This window comes from Haliotis rufescens, unplaced genomic scaffold (assembly GCF_023055435.1).
Source record: "Haliotis rufescens isolate VD_foot unplaced genomic scaffold, xgHalRufe1.0.p SCAF_19, whole genome shotgun sequence".
Classification (NCBI taxonomy): Eukaryota; Metazoa; Mollusca; class Gastropoda; order Lepetellida; family Haliotidae; genus Haliotis; species Haliotis rufescens.
In genome coordinates this window covers 24,700,414-24,722,430 of record NW_025963879.1, presented here as the reverse complement: position 1 = coordinate 24,722,430, position 22,017 = coordinate 24,700,414, and the positions used below count along the sequence as shown (strand labels likewise).

Sequence of the window (22,017 nt, the reverse complement as noted above, 5' to 3'; positions counted from 1 at the left end):
AATACCATTACTGGATAAATCTGATCTCTGTTCCGTACGAGGCTATATGACCGTGAGTGAGTGAGTATGGTTTTACGCCGCTTTTAGCAATATTCCAGCAATATCACGGCGGGGGTACACCACAAATGGGCTCAATCTCATTAAAATCAGATCTTAGTTCTCGCTTTCGCTAAACAAAGATCTGAGGACATCCAATTACGGGTCACGTCAGGACGACCTTTCATCAGACCAATCAACGCGTCGCTTACCAGATCATGAAAGTGGGAATGTGTTTTCTAATCATGCAACCTCGTTAACGTTAACACAGGATATTCCGAACGACAGTTACGGCTCGTACGACTGATTCCGTCAAAATTATATTCTATCTGTCGCTTCCGTGAGATAAGCATCTGAACGGAGAAAGCACTGCCAAACAATCCCAACCATATGTTTGACATTCCGGAATGTTTGTTTGTTCAGTTTTACAAAATTTTAATCGAGAACTGAGTCAACATATTTTCAAGCGTATTCTGAAATGGAAGTCGCCTGGTTGAAACGAGTGCCGTAAAGCTCGTAAAAGCTGCTTTCTAATTGGCTGATGTCGACTTCTTGTTAGTAGTTTCAGTGGTCTGTCAAAGTTCGCGAAAGGTCGTTTTGATGTGACCCGTAATGGAATGTCCTCAGATCTTTGTTTAGCGGCAGCAAGAACTTAGATCTGATTCTAATGAGGTTGCAAATGGGCTTCACACATTGTGGCCATGTGGGGAAATCGAACCCGGGTCTTCGGTGTGACGAGCGAACGCTTTAACCTGACCATGAACATAATGGCGGCAACTATGGTGACCGAGAGGGAACATCGTTTTTTCGCGTTTTGTCTCATGTGTTCGCTTTAACGTTGTCTCGCTGCCGTAATTTAAGGCCAAAAAGTGATGTCCCGTCTCGGCCACCATAGAAAATAGAGCTTCTTGTATTTATGGCATTCGTCACCACTCGCATGTTTCCGTAACCTACACATTCGGCTTGTCCCCAAGTGGGACGAGTTGTCACCAGTGGTATTATGGTAGATCAAGGCACGGTGTGGTGGACATGATTAGGTTAAGACCGTTAAGGTGACGGCAGATGTTGCCAGGTCGTTACAAATAAACACACGGACAGATACTTGCTGGGGTGTATGTGGGATTGCTGGTGCACACAAGGCAAGATGTGGCCCTGGCGACGTGCAGGCGTGTCCAAGACGTTGCTATGCGTTTGTATGTTGGCGATGTTCGGCGTACTGTACCTACACAGACAGATAATGACGCGAGGCATCCTACAAACAACAAGGTAAGGTTCATCTTGCCGAGTGTGTTCCAACACAACATAAGGAGATATGTTACTGTATGACGAAAAACGTGTTTTTTGAAAATATGGACCTCTATGTTTCGTTTTTGTTTTTTTGTTTTGTTTTTTTGGGAGGTAGGGGTGGGGGTTTAAACGCCGCACTCAGCAATATTAAGCTATGTGTCGGCTGTCTGTAAATAATCAAGCCTGGTCGAGACAATTCACTGACTGGCATCATAAGCATCGAACCACGCAATTGGGATACGATGACATGCATCAACCAAGTCAGCGAGCCTGACCACCCGATCCCGCTGGTTGCCTCTTGCGACAAGCATGGGTTGCTGAAGACCAATTCTAACCAGGATCTTCACGGGCGGGCAAGAGTGAGTGACTGAGTTGGGTTTGACAGATATAGCATGGTGTGCCAGGGCTTACTGTGGAAGAAAAGCCCAAATGGTGCACGGGCTTGGTGCTCTAAGACCGAGGGTCATTAATGTGGAGGAATCTGGGGGCGCAACTTTACACCCAAGACTGCATCCACGACTTTAACTATACACTTTTTTCAGTTGATTATTTGCTTTTGCAGATGGTATTATAGTAGAAACAGGGGGTCGTATCAACATCTGTTCAGTCTTATTATTATCATTAGTGGTGTCAGTATGTTTCTGATTGTTTACACCAGCTGTTTACGCGTCATGTGAATTTGTGTGTTTCAAGGACTGGGGGAGGGAAGAGGGTCGTCAACTGACCATACTTATGTAATACAAACATAAAGACCTAACTCTTATCATGCTTCACAAAATACCTCATCAGATATGTCAAATTCAGATATCAATAAAAACGTATTAAAATCACGTACCACGTGTAGTATGTATGTAGTAGGTCAGTTTGACCCAGTGGCAAGATAAAGATCATTTATAAATAAATATTTACTCTCATAGGTTTAATTAAATAAGTGTCTGTTTTTTAGCATGTGAATCATACAGACTGTCTCATGTTCCCTGAACCATAGTATTTTCCCTTTCGTCCAGCTCTTACTGTAATTCTATAGACTAAAAAAGTCTATATTTCCCCCACGTTTATCAAATGGACCACAAATTTTAGTTCGTTATAACCGTAGTTCGTTATAAGCATATATACAACATCTATACAGCAAATGGCCGGGACCAAAAATAAAGTTCGTAATATCCGTCAGTTCGTTATAAGCGTGTTCGTTATAAACGTATTTTACTGTATTTGTTTCTAGTTACAGAGACTAAGCGTTAGTCTATGTGACACCTTAAAGAATATCTAGTCCCCATACAAGATCCCAAACTTATACACTACTTGATCGTCAGTACATGTTGATCAGTGCATGTTTCAGGTTATACCTCGTGGTCACACAGTGGTCGAGGACTAACGCCAACCTTGGGTCAACGGAGGAACCCAGACGCTTCTTGTCGGAAGAGGAAATTCTGCGAAATCCATTGGATATAGATCTGAAGACAGTAACGGATCCACTGTTGTCTCGGTTCTTCCTTCATGGACAGACAACGTTTTCCTTAAACGACACGATTCAGGTCAGAATAGAAACATACGACAGTTACGGAATTAGACGAACTAGCGGCGGAGACTTCTTCCGGTTGTGGATGGAAGAGCCCGGATTAAGAGCCAACGTTTCCGGGGACGTCATCGACCACAATAACGGAAGTTACACCGGCATTTTGAGAGCATCGTGGGCTGGGACGCCAACCATTTTCTGTTATGTTGAAAAACGTAAGGAAGAAATCGCTCTGATTTACCGGAAATATCACCAATATGACACACTGTGGAATGCGCACGCAGACTTCTTTAATGGCGTCGCGGTGGAGTCAACACTATGTTTCACACGGCCTATGCCCCCAGCTGAGTACTGCAATCTGACCGCGGACAACGGTGACCTGCCTTACTACTGTGTCCAGCCCTTGCATCCAGACCTCAACTGTAGCATGGTGGTCAGCGTGTGGTCATATCGGCGCCGGATACCCTTGTCCCCAGCAGAGAAGCTTGTGTACGATTTGTGAGTAAAGGAACCAGGAGCTTCATAGAAATGTGTCTTTTAATCTAAACTAAATGCAATATGCGCAGCAACATCACTTGAAATAGTATATATAAAAACGTTATTTATATACATGTGTAACTAGACAGGTAAATTTCTTTTTAAATACATCCTCAGCCCTTCAATGCGTATAAAAAAAACATTTTCAGAAGTTAATAACTGACAGTATTTTTTGTCTCTTTGGGTGAGTGAGTATGGTTTGACGCCGCTTTTAGCAATATTCCAGCAATATCACGGCGGGGGACACCAGAAATGGGCTTCACACATTGTACCCATGTCGGGAATCGAACCCGGGTCTTCGGCGTGACGAGCGAAGGCTTTAACCACTAGGCTACCCGACCGCCCCTGTCTCTTTGGATAGACATAGTAGTGTGTTTCAATAAATGTGAAATTGATCTTGCTTGAACTGCAATCAGACATCAAACGCCTCTTTTTAAGACAGATTGTGGAATCAATTTTGCACTGATGGGGGCATCATGGTCTGTAGTTACTGTCAGAAGTATACTGATGAAAACAAATAACGGAACTCAAAACAACAAATGGGAGTTTTACTGATGCCTTCAACATTAAAGTTTCCTTTAAACAATATAAAATGTTCCCTTATTTTTTTCACCCTTGAAGATTTGGGTTAGAATTGGTCCTCAGGAACCCATGCTTGTCGAAAGAGGCGACTAACGGGATCGGGTAGACAGACTCGCTTACTCGGTTGATGCATGTCATAGTGTTCCAATTGCGTGGATCCATGCTCATGATGTCAATCACTGGACTGCCTGATACATACTCGATGATTCACAGACCGCTGTCATATACCTGGAATATTGTTGATTGCGGCGTTAAACAACAAACAAACGAACAAGTTTATTCCCTTTAATCAGTATATTATTCAATGGGTTCTCTCATTTGGGTGTGATGATTAGGAGATTCTGTTACATAAACTGTGTAGCTGTTAATGATATGCAAAACGTTTATATCCTCAGGTCGCTTGATAAAGAAAAAGATATATTCAGACAAAATATATCGGTGAATATATCCAGAGGTAATTTGAAAAGTTCAATTTCTCATGTGTTCTTAACAATTCTATGCATAGACTTACAGCAGCAGTAAATATTCGATTTAATATGTCAGTTTTATCCAAAGTTAGAATTGAAAGATATACGTTTTTGAATGTATTTACAGAGCACGAATTTGTTTCATTTTCAAGAATGCTGTTTCAAACACTGGATATCACTTTAAGCCACTTGAATTTGTAAATGTATCTATGAATTTAAACCCTATGTAATGTAATCACTCGGGACAGATTACTGCCGAGAGGTATTTACACGCATTTGTAATTACGATAATGTATTATTTATCACATAAAGCGCTGGTACTAAAAACTAAGGCCCGAGAGGCCTACATTCTGAAAAAATTAAATGGATTGATTGATCACAGCAACAATAATGTCATTATGTACAGATTTATCTCAAACAAAGACATATTCTAATACATTTAGATGTATCGCGTGCTTACTCTCCCGATTATATACTGCCCAACAGATTAATTTTTATAATATGAAGAATCGGGAGTTCTTTAACTTCTTTTAAGTATTAAAATATGAACCTCATTGAAAATGTTCTTCCGCAGGCCCCGAAAACCAGAGCGCCCTTTCCTCGACGACCCCCTGCAAGGCCGTGTCATCTAGCGACACCTGGCGGAATGAAGCGCCCTCTGGATTCTTTTACAAGGGCGCTTGGATTCCCCGACTGTGCGCCATGACAGTTCCCATCACGGAACCCGCCTACAGCGCATGTCTAAAGAACAGGAGTCTGTGGATATCCGGCGACTCGACGAGCATGCAGATCATGACGGAGATGAACAACGTCTTGAGGGTCGTTCCTGCCGTCACCCGCACCCATGAGCCTAAAATCATTCGCCACCCGCATTACAACTATTCCATCCACTGGAACGCTCACGAATTTCCGTACTTTCCTGGACTTTTACACTACCCAAAGGCTTACATCAAACCTGAATCACATCATTTTGATAAAATCCCAAACGATTCTCGGGATATCATTGTGTTGTACCTAAACACACATTTCATCCTGGTCCATCCCGATGTTTTCAGACGTCACATCAAAAAACTTGTCTCAAGAACCAGAGCTCTCACACAACGGGCGCCCAATGTTGTTATAGCAGTAAGAGGACCCCATGCCTATTACAAACAAATGTATCAAGAAATGTATTCCTACTGGGGTCTTGTATTCCGAGATATACTCCACGAAGAGTTCCGTCCCTTGTATGACAGAGTTATCTTCCTTGACTTTTGGGATATGTCAGTAGCGCTCGGCCTGCCCGACTTCCACCCCTCGCCTGCGATTGTACGGACCATGACGCAGAGCATGATGGGATACATATGTCGCGGCTGATATAGTCTTTGCTGTGGATCTTCTACCCCTCAGAGAGCATCTGCGGTGTCATGGCGGTCATTTAACTATCATTTAACTAACCTCCGGGAATATTGCAATAATTACATATATTATGTGATGGATCTGTAAGTGACACTGCCCCCAAGTAAGTGAAGTCATTGGGTTCCCTCAAACGCAAATTGCAAATGTTTGATATTTTACGTTACGGAGACATCTAGGATGGACCGCATTAAATAGTGAAGCGGATCCTGGCTAAAGACACTGGACAAGTATACTCCTCTTAAAGAATTTAGGCAACAAAAACTCTCAAATTCATGGAACAATAAACTGAAATATATTTTTGTTTGTTTGTTGTTTAACGCGGCACTCTAGACCAGACAATCCGGTGATTCATATCATGAGCATCGATCCCCGCAATTTGGATACGATGACATGCATCAGCCACGTCAGCGAGCGTGACCACCCAATCCCGTTAGTCACCTTTTAAGACAAACACAGTCGCCTCTTACGGCAAGCATGGGTTGCTGAATGTCCTGAATATGTAAGAGTACGAGCATCCCTTCATCCGTTCTTCATGTATCCCTTCACCCGTTTCTAATTTTAATATAAGTCCCGTTAGAATGTCTGCCAATGTATGTTATAGGACTTAGGGCTCTTTTCTACATCTCCGACTGACTCGATAATAAATCTCTCACATGATCATTTACCCCCAAATACTTGTAATATTAGCCTCGAAAGTGAACTTTGAGTAACGATTCCAGATCGAAAAGAAAACCGGCGGTGTCGACCATGCAGCTAATGGGTACCCGGTAGGATGAGCGTGAAATGTGACTGTTTACCTTCTAGCGCCTCCCCAGGGAGCTGATAATTGAAAATCGATTGCACAATGATCTGTTGCCCGGGGTTATAGTACGTAGCGCCATGAGCATTTACTTGTGGCATGTTGTATGTGTCGTGTGCTTCGCTGTTAGGTTTGGTAATCCAAATATGCTGATAATTTGTGATATAGATCTCACAACAGAATCATTTTCGCCGACAGCAAGCCCGACCTGGTCAAAAGCCCGCAATTCGATATGTTAGACCAATAGAATCCACTGTTCCTAAGTTCGAATCCCGATTATGATCTTGGGTTTGTAAGTACCTTACCGTGCTCCTGTGGTGAATGAGTTTATTCCGTAAAGGGGCCACCGGCCCATTATACAAGGTACATTGGATTGATCAGTTCACCTGTACAGAGCGCTGACTATGACATCAGGGGACCGATTCACAAAGTGCCCGCAAGCCACGAACAAGTGGTCAACACTCATCCCCGGCCGCGTCATACCAAAAGACGTTAAAAGATGGTACTTGTTGTTACCCTGTCTGGCGCTCGGCATTAAGGGGCTAAAACAAGGACTGGTCGGCTCGGAGTCAGTATACTGTGTCTGAGTGGGGTATTCATGTTAAACTGCGGCATGGTACCTCAGTGAGCTAGCACTATAAATCGGCATCAGTCCGGACTAGTACAAGCAGCCGCACAAATACACACACGTACATGCACGTCGCTATATAAGTGCAATAATCTTGGACGCGACGTGAAACCCCATTTCACCTCACCTCCTCGGAGTGCTGAGAAGGATGCACAAACGGTTACTGAGGCCGATCAAAACCTACGAACGCCCCGTGGATCGGGTCCCAACACAAGCATGTTACACACACTGGCAACAATCAGTCTCACATTGTTACAATGGCATAGTACTACAAATCTGGCAGATCTTTGAGAAGAGTGTTCCTTTTCTTGAGAGCGAGAAATACATAACATGTACTTTGCAAATCTTCTTACAACATAGAGGTTGCAGCTATATAATTGTTTTAAGTGTGAATGAAAGAATACCAAAGAAAACACGATGCTTCAGTGGCAAAAAACGGGCGCAGCTTTATTACATAACAATACAGGCGGAAGTCGCGACAAGCATAGTTACACAATACACAGAAATGCAGTTACATTCCTTGCGTCCGAGGTTTAGCTGGGTACACATCGTGACGCGATGGAGTAACGACCAAATCATGACCAAATGGGCCGAAATATACACATCATGACCAAATGGGCCGGAATATACACATCATAACCAAATCGGCCGGAATATACACATCATGACCAAATGGGTCGGATTATACACATCATGACCAAATGGGCCGGAATATACACATCATGACCAAATGGGCCGGAATATACACATCATGACCAAATGGGCCGGAATATACACATCATGACCAAATGGGCCGGAATATACACATCATGACAAAATGGGTCGGATTATACACATCATGACCAAATGGGCCGGAATATACACATGACCAAATTGGCCGGAATAGAGATGACAGTTCGTTCATCCTCCGTGGCTAAACACAACGTGAGGCATGAGCTGCAGTCCATCCTGTGTCATTACATACACTGTCATCCTCTGTGGTTTGGGTACACTACATGAGGTGCAGTTAGCATGTTGAGGCTGAACTTACTTACACTTAATGAGTGTTAATGAGAAAACTGAGTTGCCTGCCACGACCTCCGCCGAGTATTGCTGCACCAGGTTATATAGTATGCTGGTGAGAGGCACTGAAACACCAAGACAATTAGAGCAAGAAACACATCCTTATGCATTCATGGAATCATTGATTTATATTGCTAATGAGCAGATATGCATACTCATTATGCGAGAAGTATTGATTTACCAAACTTGGTCCTGATGAAAAACATGTTTACATTACATTGTTAACATGTAAACCCATGGAAAAAGAAGGTAAAATTGGGGTGCGAGGGAAGGGATAAATAATATGTTGCCTATGAGATACGCGTTTGGCTACTTGCTGGGGTACGAGGAAAGAGGATTGATGCAGTCATGTGCGTCACGTGGTCGGTTTACGATTACCAACACACTGGTGTAAGGGAGGCAAATCCACTGAACTGTGGTAGGGTGCCTAACCTCCCACTTAAACAAATTTGTTTCACACTAGCTTTCACAAATTAGATTAGTTCATTAAGAGTTGGACATATGCAATAATATTTAGGAAGTACCTATTCTCTCATATTCGAGAAGAATGGACATACAAAAGTGGAATTCAGTTTCTATATATGGCACAATACAATATGGCGTTCTGGCCTTGGTATTTTATAATGCCAACCTGCCTCTACCAATAGATTATGACTAGAACAGCTAAACCTGACAAGGGATGTTTGATAGATGGCTATATCAATTCAATTGGTCAGATGTTCATATTTAAAAAATTTCTTGACAGAGCAAAATATTTCAGCTTAGAATAACATTCTAGATTATTATTCCATGTTTGTTGGCAGATATCTTTACATCTTTGCTTAAAACACAATATACAATTTATATTTCCAACAGCTTGCCGTAACCAAACTTCGCCCAAACCATATGTATACAGCAAAGATTTAACATTAGCAGCCCAACAAGCTTTACCATTTTCTGCCCTTCTATACTGAAAATCATAAGAACCTTTAATGATGGTATTAACCTGTGACAATAATCTTAACCAGAATTTTATAACTTTTTATATAATGCAAAACCTATTGACGTTCTATTAACAATACCTCTTGCAATTATGTTAGGGTGTTTCTATTCAAGCTCAGAACAAGTTTACAGAAACGATCGTGTACATTTTCAATATCGGGCGGAGGGTGAAATCTCCAAACCTCTACTCTATAATTTAAGATTGGCAATTCTTTTATATATAAAAATATAAAAACAGACACCAGCTGGGATTGTTGAGAATTTTCCCAGCGTTGAATGTAGTATTAACTACTTTACAAGCCTGTTTTGCCAAAGTCTTTTGAGATACCAAGAATTCGAATCCCGATTATGATCTTAGGTTTGTCAGTACCTTACCGTGCTCCTGTAGCGGTGCATGTCTATAGCCTGTATTACTATGGCTGGCCGATTACACCAGGCTGGCACACGGTCATGCAACTGTTATACTGCCCCAAAAGGCACCAAACTCACTTTACTCTAATAAGTGTTTCGAGCTTACAACCCTTGGGGTAATGGGGCCTTTACACAGGATGGCGACCTTTGTGCCTCCCATGTGCGACTATAAAATTTGCCAGGTCTTCGTTGGAGGCTCAAAGGATTGCCTAGATCGTTCTAAGGTGGTAGACAGAAGGTTCAGACATCGCCATGGACGACATGAGGCCATGGTCGCCGTGAATTTTTGAACATGTTCAAAACAGTCGCACAAAGGTCGCAGAGGAGGTTGGTTGCTCAAAGGTGGCTCAAAGGAGGCAGAAGCTTTGCCGTTGTTGCAGAAAGAAGGCACAGTGGTCGCCCAATGGTCGCCAAGTAATAGATGCGTTCTGCTGCAAATTTTCCCGTCAATCTGGGCGATGCTTGTACCTCCCTTGTGCCTCCTTTGGGCGACCAACAGCATGCATTGAACGATGACTGTTGCGACCGCCGTGCCCCCATTCGGCGACCACGGCAACCCTTGAGACACCATGACAATGCTTCTGCCTCTTTTCTGCCTCCTTTGAGCTACCTGTTGTGCCTGCTCAGCCTGGCTATAGCTAGAGGGCTTGTACATGCAGTGTTTCATTGTGGTTGCAGACGCTGAACAACTCGAGCACTTACTGCTGAACAACTGCTGGAGCAGTTACATAGATACATGATTTTCTGGGTTTAGACGACCATTGAGCGTCCTAGGCAGTTTTTGGTCGCTCAAAGGTGGCACAAAGGCCGCAGCCCTGTGTAAAGGGGCCTTAATGACTTTATTTCATACTTGCAGGGATATTTTTTAAACGTTTGTTTGTGGTTTTGGTCACTTATCTAAATTATATGCAATCAAGATGATGCCAGTAATTGTCTTGAGAAAACAACGAACAATAATTGCCGGAACAATGGTGTTACTTGCATAACGACATGTCGTAATTGGAGCCGTACATGTACAAGGCTATGTCATAACGAACTGTGTATGTCGGTGTTGTGAACGCTTCTTCAAGGATTTGACTGAATATTTGCAATTTAAGAAAAGAACAAAGTTCAACTCTGTCAAAACATTTGATTTTTCAACTTTATACACCACTATCCCAACGACAAACCTAACTTCGTTCCTTGATCCATTGGCATTTGTGAACTAAACGTGGTGACCACTGATACAGCTACATCTCTATCTTGAAAGGTTTAGGGACAACTTGTCAATATTAAAAGCAACAAGAAAACAGTGTGTGAAATGTTGGCCTTTCTCATTGATAGCATGTGTGTGGAAACGAGGGATAAGGCATTTAGACGAGAAGATTTAGAGTGACAAAACAATTCTCCACAAGACAGTATAACAAGGGGGATGACTTCAACTTTCAAATTTCATCTTTCGAGGACATTTCCAAATTTGACGCATCGTTTCGTGTTAAGATGGTAAAGGTATGAGTTTCACATGTAACACTACAAGATGACAATATGACAAGATAGCCAGCCTCTTGACATATTTTTTTTATAATTCACTGCATACAAAATGAATCCCGTATCAGCTTTGATTGCCGAGTTTGTTACATCTCAATTCCACTACGATGAATATTCACTGGACTAATTAACTGCCATAGCTTTATAACTTCACACAGAATTTCTCTCGCGATTGAACGGCTAGTGTTAGCTTCAGAAGCTCAAGCCATGTCACGATTTACTTAAAGTACAATTCTGGATTTCATTCACTTATCTATCTGATTATGCTATGACAAGTCATTATTATTGTTTGTTTTGATAACACTTCTATTGTGATCAAATTTAACAATTTACTCGATTTGTTGTTATTGTTGTTGTTGTTGTTGGTGGTGGTTTAACGCCGCACTAAGCAATATTCAAGCACTCGATTTATTCATACTATGCAGAAATACATCGAAACCAGAACGTGTTTACACCATGTGTCAGTGTATGTAACTCAATATTTATACACCCATACACATATATGCTGAGTGAGTGAGTGAGCTGGGTTTAACGCCGCTTTAAACAGTATTCCAGTTATATCACGCGTGTCAGCTTAATTAGTAATGCAGGTCTTAGACGTCTATCACGTTGGTGAAACCCACGAGTGTCGGGCTGACAAACCTAGAAACATAATCGGGGCGAACCGGGATTCGAACCCACGATCATAGGTTTTTCGAGTGCCCAAGGGACGCAAGTCTGCAAAGCGAATTACAGCGCCTTAGACGACTGGGCCACTCGTGCCCTCCATATATACTGAGCTTCACAATACAAAGCTGTGTCTGTTAAACGACTTTATCAATCAATGTTCGTGGTGTTCTGCAACAGAGCGTTTGACAGTGGGGCGCGGCCTTTTTGAAAAATACCATTTGTGACACTTCAGAAATTAAGGAGAAGTAGCAATCGTCATCACTACAAAAGACTCACGATGTATCTCTACATACAAACGCCATCATATTCTGAATCATCATCTGTACAATTTGAGGCCTAGGATGAAAGTCAATCGGCGCAAGGGCAACGGTCATATCCCAGTAGTCAAGGAAGATAACTCTATCACGATTGGGACGGAACTCTTCGTGGATGATGTCTCGAAACAAGAGACCCCAATATGAATATATTTCCTTATACGGATGTTGATAAAAGGCATGAGGACCTCTCACAGCCACGGTGACGTTCGGAGCACGTGCTAAGAGCGTTGACGTCTCTTGAGCCATGATTCGCACGTGCTGCCTAAAGACACGGGGGTGAACCAGCATTAGGTGAATGTTGAGGTACAACACAAATATATCGCGAGAATTGTTAGCTGTGTATTTAAACTGGGCTTGTGGAGGGATGAGGGAGGAGCGATGTTGGACATTCCCCCCTGGGAAGTACGGGAACCCGTGGGCTGCCCACGCCACGGAGTAGTTCCGAGATCGATGGTAGATCCGTTTCGGTTCGTGTGTTCGGGGAATAAATGGTGCCAGTCCAAGGACATTGTTCAGCTGAATCACAAATTGGATGCTGGTGGAATCCCCGGACAACCATAGAGTCTTGTTGGCCAGACACGAGCTGTAGGTCGACTCAGCGATGGGCATTCCCAGAGAACACAGTCGGGGGTACCACGTGCCCATGAAGATGAACCCAGAGGGTGAGAATTTCTGCCATGTTGCGGCCGGGGAAACGTCTTTACATAGGATGGACCGCTGGGTCAGTTTGACCTGATGACTGTCTGTCCCTGAAGCAGAAATGAGTACAAGTAAAGATCGAGTTATCACAACGTATCAGCTTAATATGAGGCGTAGGATGCGAGCATGGGTATGGCCCTGACAGACCATCAATATTTGGATTCAAATCAATTATATCTTGCATAAGCTGCCTCAACTCTGAACTTTGAATTTTGGCGCCTTAGACCATCGTATCCTATATTGGGGCATTCAATTTTAGAATTATAGTCATCCTTTAAAATATTTGTTGGGGTGGTATCTTATGGACAGTGATGTAAACAATTTAAAAAGATGTTTACTAAGATGTACATTGGAATTCATTTTTACAGAAAGGGAAAAGATGACGGTACGGGTGACCCAGTCGTCTAAGACGCCGCAATTTGCTATGAAACCTATGATCATGGGTTCGAATTCCGGTTCGTCCTGATTATGTTTCTAGGTATCTAGATTATGTTTCTAATGTCCATTATATATCATGACGAGAAATCGAAATAGTTCCATTGTGTTCAGGACCTGTTAAATATCTACGCAATTTACAATATAGTAATAAATTTATGAATTTTTAAAAGTGTTTACAAGAAATGTTTTAGATCAGAAAAAAATATATAAAACAACAATATCATCATGTATTCTGTCGTGTGATGTGCTTCTGTACTGCGGGACTGCTTGTCCCATGCAACAACATCAAAAAGTCCAAATAGGGAGAATCCATTTGATTTGTGTGGGAGTGAGGTTTTTGAGAACAATCTATTTTACAAGCCGAATAGCGACTAGTGCCCCTTTCGTGGCCATTTTTGCGACCGGGTTCCGTCTTAGCGCAAACGGGCATACCTAAAACAATTGTCAACTCGTTGCGTAATGGTTCACATATATTTCCCTATATATTATATATATTTCAGATGCAATTTAAAGCACATTGGGATGTGCGGAATTATACAGTATGGCTGAACACATTTACCTGTGTCTTGGGTATATTTTTAGATGCAAGACATATGTAAAATCAAAATTATTTCTAAGGGATTCTTTGACCGAAGTACTTTAAGTCATACGCGCATTCTGATTGGATTGTCGTATTTTCGAACATAACATTCATCGATAGGGGACAAGTCTTCTTGCAGGTTACGGAAAGGGGCGAGTGATGACGAATGGTGATGCGCTTCTGTACTGCGGGACCGCTTGTCCTATGCAACAACATTAAAAAGTCCAACTAGGAAAAATCCATTTGATTTGTGTGGGGGTGAGGTGTTTGAGAACAATCTATTTTTCAGAGTTTTATACAACACACTTATCTACTAATCACCAGCAAACAATCTATTCATTTACACTATTAACACAACAATTTTGACGTTTGAGTATTTTCCACAAAACAAACGATGAATTGTGTTTCCACTGCAACAAACTATTAATTTTAGGCATATTTCTGAACAAGCTGTTCAATTAAAAACTCCCTTTCCCCAATTTATTGTGAGCCGCATATCCTGTATTTGTCAATAGCCACGTTTAATCTGTCATATGTTTTATTGTGGATACATAGCATCCTTATCACACCATCTACGGTAAAATAACTTTCTATTCCATGGTCCGGAGCCATGTACAGTAAACTACGGTTATAACGAACACACTTATAACGAACTGACCGATATAACGAACTTATTTTGTAGTCCCGTCTCAGTGTTCTGTATATATATATATATATGCTGTATATGTGCTTATAACGAACTACGGTTAAAACGAACTAAAATAAGTGGTCCCTTTGAGTTCGTAATAACCGTAGTTTACTGTATAGATTTTCATGCCCGGCATCGTCTGGACAAAGCAAGGGGAAAGAACTCAGATCATACCTGGGGCTATCTTTATCTTCACTTGAGTTGGGAGTAAGTCGTTCCTTTTGTCAAAGGTCCTGTACAAAGTATTCAAACAAAAATATCAAAACCATCATGTACGGCTTCTTTCAACATATAACCTAACCCGTCAGTTTGGATTGAGCTCACATACTTATCAATAGCATGTGTCATGAAAAAATGCCTGGCAAAAAAAAGTATCACTGGATGTGTCCGAAACAAACGTTACTAGACTGAAAACACTCGCCGAAACACTCCAACTTAAAGTCCAAAATACAACTATTTTACTTGTATCAGATGCATCGACATCAAAGAACCACTTAGTGTCTGTTTCATTTTAGCCGCCAGTCACCAAGGGTGTATACTTTTTTTTTTGTATATAAATTCTCAGTTCATGGAGTGAAGAATCATTACTCTTAGGTACTAGTATTTTATTAAAACAAGTTATCCGTAACATGTCAGGGAAAATCGTAAGGTCTTTAGTGAACGCGTAAAATATTCATAGCAATCTTGCTGGAATATTGCAAAAAGCGGCATTAAATTATACTCATTCACTCACTGTGATGGAGAAGGACGATCCCGTCCACACTCCCTGGTGTCTTTAATTGTTTATCACCATATATTACACAAAATTCACTGTTTGGGTTGAAAATAACGAGACTATCCTGAATCTGTTGCTTACCCTTGGAAGACCAGTATCTCTTGAGGCGTCATCGGTACTATCCTCCTACTCGACCACACACCCCACCACATGGCGCAGGTGAAGCCGGGGGTGTTGGGGTGCAGGCAGTAGTAGGGTAGGCCGCCGTTGTGGTCGGTGTAGTTGCAGTAGCGATGTGGTGGTCGCGGCGTCGTAAAACAAAGCGTATTTTCTTTCATAGCTCCACTTGCGAACTGTGCGTACGCATTCCACAGTGTGTTATATTGGTTATATTTTCGGTAGAGGAGAGCTATCTCCTCTCTACGCCTGTCAACAAAACAGAGGATCGATGCCGTGCCCGTCCAAGAAGCTCTCAATATCCCCGTGTAACTTCCGTTATTGTGGTCGATGGCGTCACCAGAAACGATGGCTTTTAATCCGGGTTCTTCCATCCACAGCCGGAGAAAGTCTCCGCCGACAGTTCTTCTTTTGCCGTAACTGTCGTACATGTCGATTCTCACACGGATAATGTCATTCAAACTAAATTCGATACCATTCCTGTCCATTAAATACATCTCAGAATGGACCGGGTCAGTGAAACTCCTAACACTGATGTTGTCCAAGTCTGTTCGGAGTTCCGCCTCCGACAAATACATCTTAGAATGGTCCGGGTCGGTGAAACTCCTAACACTGATGTTGTCCAAGCTTAAGTCTGTTCGGAGTTCCTCCTCCGACAAATACATCATACCCTCTCGCGCTTCATCCGGGGGCTGCTTTTCTGGAGCTTCACTCAACATCCAGTTCCATTTGACATAATGACTGCAAAGGTTGAAAACAAGTCTGAATTATCTGAAAGAGAGACTAACAAGCGATACGATGGGGTCTGGTGTCCATTTTAAGTCTGTGTCTATCAGTGGTGAATAGTTTGTGAGACTGAGTTGGTTGGTTGGTTGGTTTTTTGTTTAACGCCGCACTCAGCAATATTCCAGCTATATGACGGCGGTCTGTAAATAATCGAGTCTGGACCAGACAATCCAGTGATTTTTTTATCATGAACATCGATCCACGCAATTGGAATCGATGACATGCATCAACCAAGTCAGCGAGCCTGACCACCCGATCCCGTTAGTCGCCTTTTACGACAAGCATAGTCACCTTTTACGGCAAGCATGGGTTGCTGAAGACCTATTCTACCCCGGATCTTAACGGGCCTTGTGAGACTGAGACATTGATCAGTACTAGTATGGGTTGATATATCATGACATTTGAGTTTGTAGACAAAGATAACTAGACTCGAACTTGCCCGGACCGCCAATTGGTATGAGCACAACCCCCGTTGACACTAGGACACTGGTAGGTCACATTCGTGTACATTAATTTAACTAATGTTGCTATACGGTTGAGGGGGGGGGGGGGGGGGGGGGGGGGGGGGCGCACGAGTGGCCTATGATTGTGGGTTCGAATCCCGGTTCGCCGGCATGTCAGCACCATACCCGTGCTCGTGGGTTTCACCGAAGTGGTTAACGTCTGAGACCTGCATGACTCCAGACTTTCCTCCCATATTAAGCTGACACGCCGTGGTATGACTGGAATACTGTTAAAAGCGGCGTTAAACCCAACTCACTCACTATACTGTTTAGGACTACCGGTATGCCTTCCCCTTGAGGGCCGTTGGGTAGCCCAGTGGCTAAAGCATTTGCCCGTCACGCCGAAGGCTCGGGTTCGATTCCCACATGGGTACAATCTGTGAAGATCATTTTTTGTGTCCCCCGCGATGATAATACTGGAATATTGCCCAAAGCGGCATAAATTCCACACCCACTCACTCACTCCTGCACTAAAGCGTCTTGAGGAGAATACTATTAAGATAATTCTAAGCTATCATCAGTGGATCTGTACTGTTCCTGGGACCAGATCCAGGCGTTCAAGGCGTACAGTTCGCTGTACAGTGTAGAGTTACAGGTCTCAGGCGAGCTCGAGTGGGTCAGAATCTGTTCGATCAGATTTTGTTTCTAGGTCTGTCTACGGTGGCCCATAAGGGACATGGAGTCTGTTTTTGCATATATTGATATTTCACTTACTTTTATCGTTACCTTTTGCAAATTAACACGTTTTGTCTTACAAATATGTGATAAATCATGTGTAAAGAAGATAAAACTATTTCTACCGCGGTGATAATATTTCCACCGCGGTGGAAATAGTTTTCTGTTTTTTCATTTTAGTTTTTGACACTTTCGTTTTGGTTTTTGACATTTCCATTTTAGTTTTTGACATTTTCGCTTCACATTTCAGCGACTCAATAGCTACTTGAAAGTACATTTTCCATGTTTTCAGTTGTTTATATACATGATTTATCACATATTTGTATGACAAATCGTGTTAATTTGCAAAAGGTTACGATAACAGTACGTGAAATATCAAAATATTGAAAAACAGACTCCATGTCCCTTGTGGGCCACCGTATCTGTCAGCAGCATATCCGTGCTCTTGTGTTTCACCCAAGTGGTAATGGTCTAAAACCTGGATCCCTTCAGGATCTCCTCCTCCAAGCTGCAACGCCGTTGATATACTGAGTACTGTTCAAGACGACGTTAAAACCATCTGTCACTGTACTATTCGTTGTAATTATACGTAACCCGTGCAAAACCAAACCGCCACGTCTTAGAACTGTTAAAAAGTAATAAACGCAATACGTGTATTTTATTAAACTTACCTCGCATTTAGTTCCTCTGAAAATCTCCAATCTTTTGTGTTTGAAATGAATACAAAGAACAATATGACTGCCAGAGAGACAACATAAAGAAATGTCCGAGGACCAACTTTGCTCGTCTTCCATTCGCCAGCATCCATGATGACGGCTTGGTTGGTGTAGACAACGTAGTACAACTTATATGTTGATAAGACATGGCTGCAGCCAGAAGCTCATGGACACCCGTAGCTTCTTGACGATCCTTTAGGCTTACTCGTGTGTAACACGTGGTTGGGGCTTACCAGACACAAGGTGAAAGGCTTACCCGAGTGTAACACGTGCTGGCGTGGATGTTAATGCGACTCCACATGTGACGGAGTGTGTGAGTGATTTTAGTTATGGCAACCCACATCAGAGGCCATCTTCCCGTGGCAAGAGAGTTTTTGGTTTGGTTTGTTGTTTAACGCCGCACTCAGCAATATTCCAGCTATATGACGGCGGTCTGTAAATAATCGAGTCTGGACCAGGCAATCTAGTGATTGACATCATGAGCATCGATCCACGCAATTGGGATCGATGTCATGTATCAACCAAGTCAGCGAGCCTGACCACCCGATCCCGTTAGTCGCCTTTTACGACAAGCATAGTCACCTTTTTATAGCAAGAGAGTTAACGGACTATAAAAGTCCAGCTACCACGTGATGAGGTGAGGTTAAACGGGGTTTAACGTCGCGTTCAAAATTATTGCACACATATCGACGTGCATGCACGTGCGTTTGTTTGGGCGTGGCTGCTTGTTTCTTTCTTTCTTTGTTGTTTAATGCCGCACTCAGTAATATTCCAGCTATATGACGGCGGTCTGTAAATAATCGAGTCTGGACCAGGCAATCTAGTGATTGACATCATGAGCATCGATCCACGCAATTGGGATACGATGACATGCATCAACCAAGTCGTTAGTTAACCCCCTTGCCTTGGAAAAATTCCCAGAGGCGGATCCAAATGGGGCATGCACATTATATCCAAAGGTATGAAAAAAGCGTGTGTATGTCGAGTTGTCAAAGGTTCGACACAACCGAAACTAGTAAAATCTAAATACTTTTTTTTACCTTTGTATACTTATCCTGCATTACTTCTTAATGCTTTTACTGCTTTCTTTTGGCAGAAAAACGAAACTGTATGAGGACCAGCTGAAAAGAACTTGTTCCAATCGGTTGAGAGGCATACCCCATCACACAGCGCCCACGTGACCATGGAAGTGATGACGTCACTTATCTTCACATTACTGCTTGATCGTAACATTGGAGGTGAGGTGAGGTGAAATGGGGTTCAACGTCGCGTCCAAGATTATTGCACTTATATAGCGATGTGCATGCACGTGTATGTGTGTGTGTGTGGCTGCTTGTATTAGTCCGGACTGATGCCGATTTATAGTGCTAGCACACTGAGATACCATGCCGCAGTTTAACATGAATACCCCACTCAGACCAGTCCTTGTTTTAGCTCCTTAATGCCAAGCGCCAGACAGGGTAACAACAAGTACCATCTTTTAACGTCTTTTGGTATGACGCGGCCCGGGATCGAACCCCGGACCTTCCGCTCTCCGGGCGGACGCTCAACCATTAGACCACGGAGGCGGTCTCATGACATTGGAAGACATCGTGGGGACTGTGGAGGGAGCTTTGCGATGGTAGGGACAGTAAGACTAAGTAATGTAGGATAAGTATACAAATGTAAAAAATCTTTAGATTTTACTATTTTTTTTAACTTGCCCTGCATTACTCCTTAGTTGTCGGAGTCGGACGGCACGGATGTAGGCATACCTTCAGATGTGATCCTCAGCAAACACTCGGTAACGCCTAACCCATCCCTAGCGAAGAACGGCAATCACTAGACCCTTCTTGTCGTGGAAGTGCGCCCGAGTCTATAAACTGATGTTCTGACACCCAGGGATGTGTTGGGCAAGAAATTGTAGGTCCAGACGATCCGCCAGATGAAATACGAGAACGTCTGCTGCAGCAGGGAGTGGGAGTGACTCGTCCACTGGTTTCTCAGACACCAGACAACCGTGATGTTGTCGGTTGAGATGACTAGCTTGGTATTCTGGAGATGATTCTGCCAGTGGAATATTGCCAGAATGAGCGCCTCCAGGTCCAGGCTGATGGTATTCCATGTGCACTGCATGTCAGACCACAGCCCTGAAGCCGTCTGGTCCTCCAAGGTGAGCGTCCTAACCCTATAGAGAGGCGTCTACAAACAGGCGTGATGTTGGCGTTAGCTGTCAAGGAGACTCCTTCAAAGACGTTCGACTCTACTGTCAGCCACGTAAGATGATGCATGAGGTGGGACGGCAGAACGATGGACACCCATGGATCCTGACGTCTGACGCAGGCGCAGGCGGAGACGTTCTCTGGTCCTCTCAGATCCTGATTGATGGCAAATGAGGATGCCAGGTCTGATAAGGGATGGGCGTCTTACCTCCATCGCAATGAACGCACTGTGGTGTCAGGGATCTTGAGAGTTGAAGGTCCTCGTCCAAGAAGTGAGCAATATCAGCCATCAAAAAGGTCGAGAGGAATTGGAACTGCATCTGGAAGTTGAGGCACATCGGTCTGGTGGAACATAGATTGCATGAAGCTGTGCATCCACACAGGATCCATGTTTGTTGTTTAACGCCACACTCAGCAATATTCCAGCTACCGTATATATACGACGTAATAAGCGCCCCGCTCTAATAAGCGCCCAGGGCGATATTGTCTAATATACTGGCTAGTGAATAATCCCAATTAGCACCCCTTCCGATTGATCAATGTACACAGGACTTATTTATTCGTGTAAAATACGCACTTGTGTGTCATATGCACCCTTAAGTATGGGCAATTAAATTCTTGGATATACATCTGTCGTGAATAATACGCACAGACTTTTCTTTTGTATAATTTCAGGCTGACAGCATAAACCACGAAATTAACGATCTTTCAACTCTGTAACCAAAATCATATTCTAATAAGAGCCCCCTATTTCTAATTTTGAGAGCACCCTGGGCGCTTATTACGTCGAATACAGTATATGACGGCAGTCTGTATATAATCAAGTAAGGACCAGACAATCCAGTGATTTGGCTTCATAAGCATCAATCAACATAATTAGGATACAATAGCATCAACCAAGTCAGCAAGCCTGACCACCTGATCCTGTTAGTCGCCTATTACGACTGGGGTCAGATGCACTGTAGATGGATGTAAGTTTACAGGGTTGAGATCAACATAATTCTGATTTTCAGTCACAGGGCCGTATGAGACAGTTGAACCAATCAACTCAACTCGAAAGAGTGCATGGGAATCACGCACGTTGAGACGCCCAACGCTAACACCGTATTCGTGCGTGATTCCCGTGCACCCTTTCGAGATATTGTAGTAAACGTCGCTACCTTAAATTACCTTCCAGACTATAGGTCGATGGCAACTCTGTAGCACATTCATGTTGTGGTTTATAGGTGAGGTGAGGTGAAATGGGGTTTAACGTCGCGTCCAAGATTATTGCACTTATATAGCAAGTGCATGCACGTGTATGTGTGTGTGTGCCTGCTTGTACTAGTCCAGACTTATGCCAATTTATAGTGCTAGCACACTGAGATACCATGCCACAGTTTACTGACTCCGAGCCGACCAGTCCTTTATTTAGCCCCTTAATGCCGAACGCCAGACAGGGTAACAACAAGTACCATCTTTTAACGTCTTTAGGTATGACGCGACCGAGGATCGAACCCAGGACCTTCTGCTCTCTGGGCAGATGCTCTACCACTAGACCCTGGAGGCGGTCTGTGGTTTATAGAGTGTAACCTGCATGTGTATGTCTACAGTGGATGAACAACAGCAACACCTGGGTAGAA

The 22,017-nt window shown here is 43.1% G+C and overlaps 2 protein-coding genes across 2 annotated transcripts; one reads left to right on the top strand and one right to left on the bottom strand.

The window, feature by feature from the left end:
* The first annotated feature begins 1,180 nt into the window (after window positions 1-1,180).
* Window positions 1,181-6,087, top strand: LOC124124217 (NXPE family member 4-like). Its single transcript, XM_046487345.2, has 4 exons — window positions 1,181-1,302; window positions 2,663-3,337; window positions 4,354-4,412; window positions 5,000-6,087. Exons 1-4 carry the CDS (start codon window positions 1,181-1,183, stop codon window positions 5,779-5,781), a joined length of 1,638 nt encoding a protein of 545 aa, XP_046343301.2. The 3' UTR covers window positions 5,782-6,087.
* A 6,085-nt stretch (window positions 6,088-12,172) lies between these two features.
* On the bottom strand, window positions 12,173-20,609 carry LOC124124218 (NXPE family member 4-like). Its single transcript, XM_046487346.2, has 5 exons — window positions 20,604-20,609; window positions 20,128-20,375; window positions 15,479-16,255; window positions 14,797-14,855; window positions 12,173-12,966 (listed from the first exon to the last, which is right to left on the bottom strand). The coding sequence occupies exons 1-5, from the start codon at window positions 20,607-20,609 to the stop codon at window positions 12,173-12,175; spliced, it is 1,884 nt and encodes a 627-aa protein (XP_046343302.2).
* Between the last annotated feature and the right edge of the window lie 1,408 nt (window positions 20,610-22,017).

What these genes read in the sequence shown, in the direction of transcription:
- LOC124124217 (XM_046487345.2), top strand. Translation starts at nt 1,181, where the DNA reads ATGTGGCCCTGGCGACGTGCAGGCGTGTCCAAGACGTTGCTATGCGTT. An exon ending in GGCATCCTACAAACAACAAG is followed by an intron (nt 1,303 to 2,662) that starts GTAAGGTTCATC and finishes TGCATGTTTCAG; the next exon opens with GTTATACCTCGTGGTCACAC. An exon ending in GAGAAGCTTGTGTACGATTT is followed by an intron (nt 3,338 to 4,353) that starts GTGAGTAAAGGA and finishes TTATATCCTCAG; the next exon opens with GTCGCTTGATAAAGAAAAAG.
- LOC124124218 (XM_046487346.2), bottom strand. An exon ending in GAGATACTGGTCTTCCAAGG is followed by an intron (nt 14,856 to 15,478) that starts GTAAGCAACAGA and finishes TACTTTGTACAG; the next exon opens with GACCTTTGACAAAAGGAACG. An exon ending in GAAGATAAAGATAGCCCCAG is followed by an intron (nt 12,967 to 14,796) that starts GTATGATCTGAG and finishes TTTCTGCTTCAG; the next exon opens with GGACAGACAGTCATCAGGTC.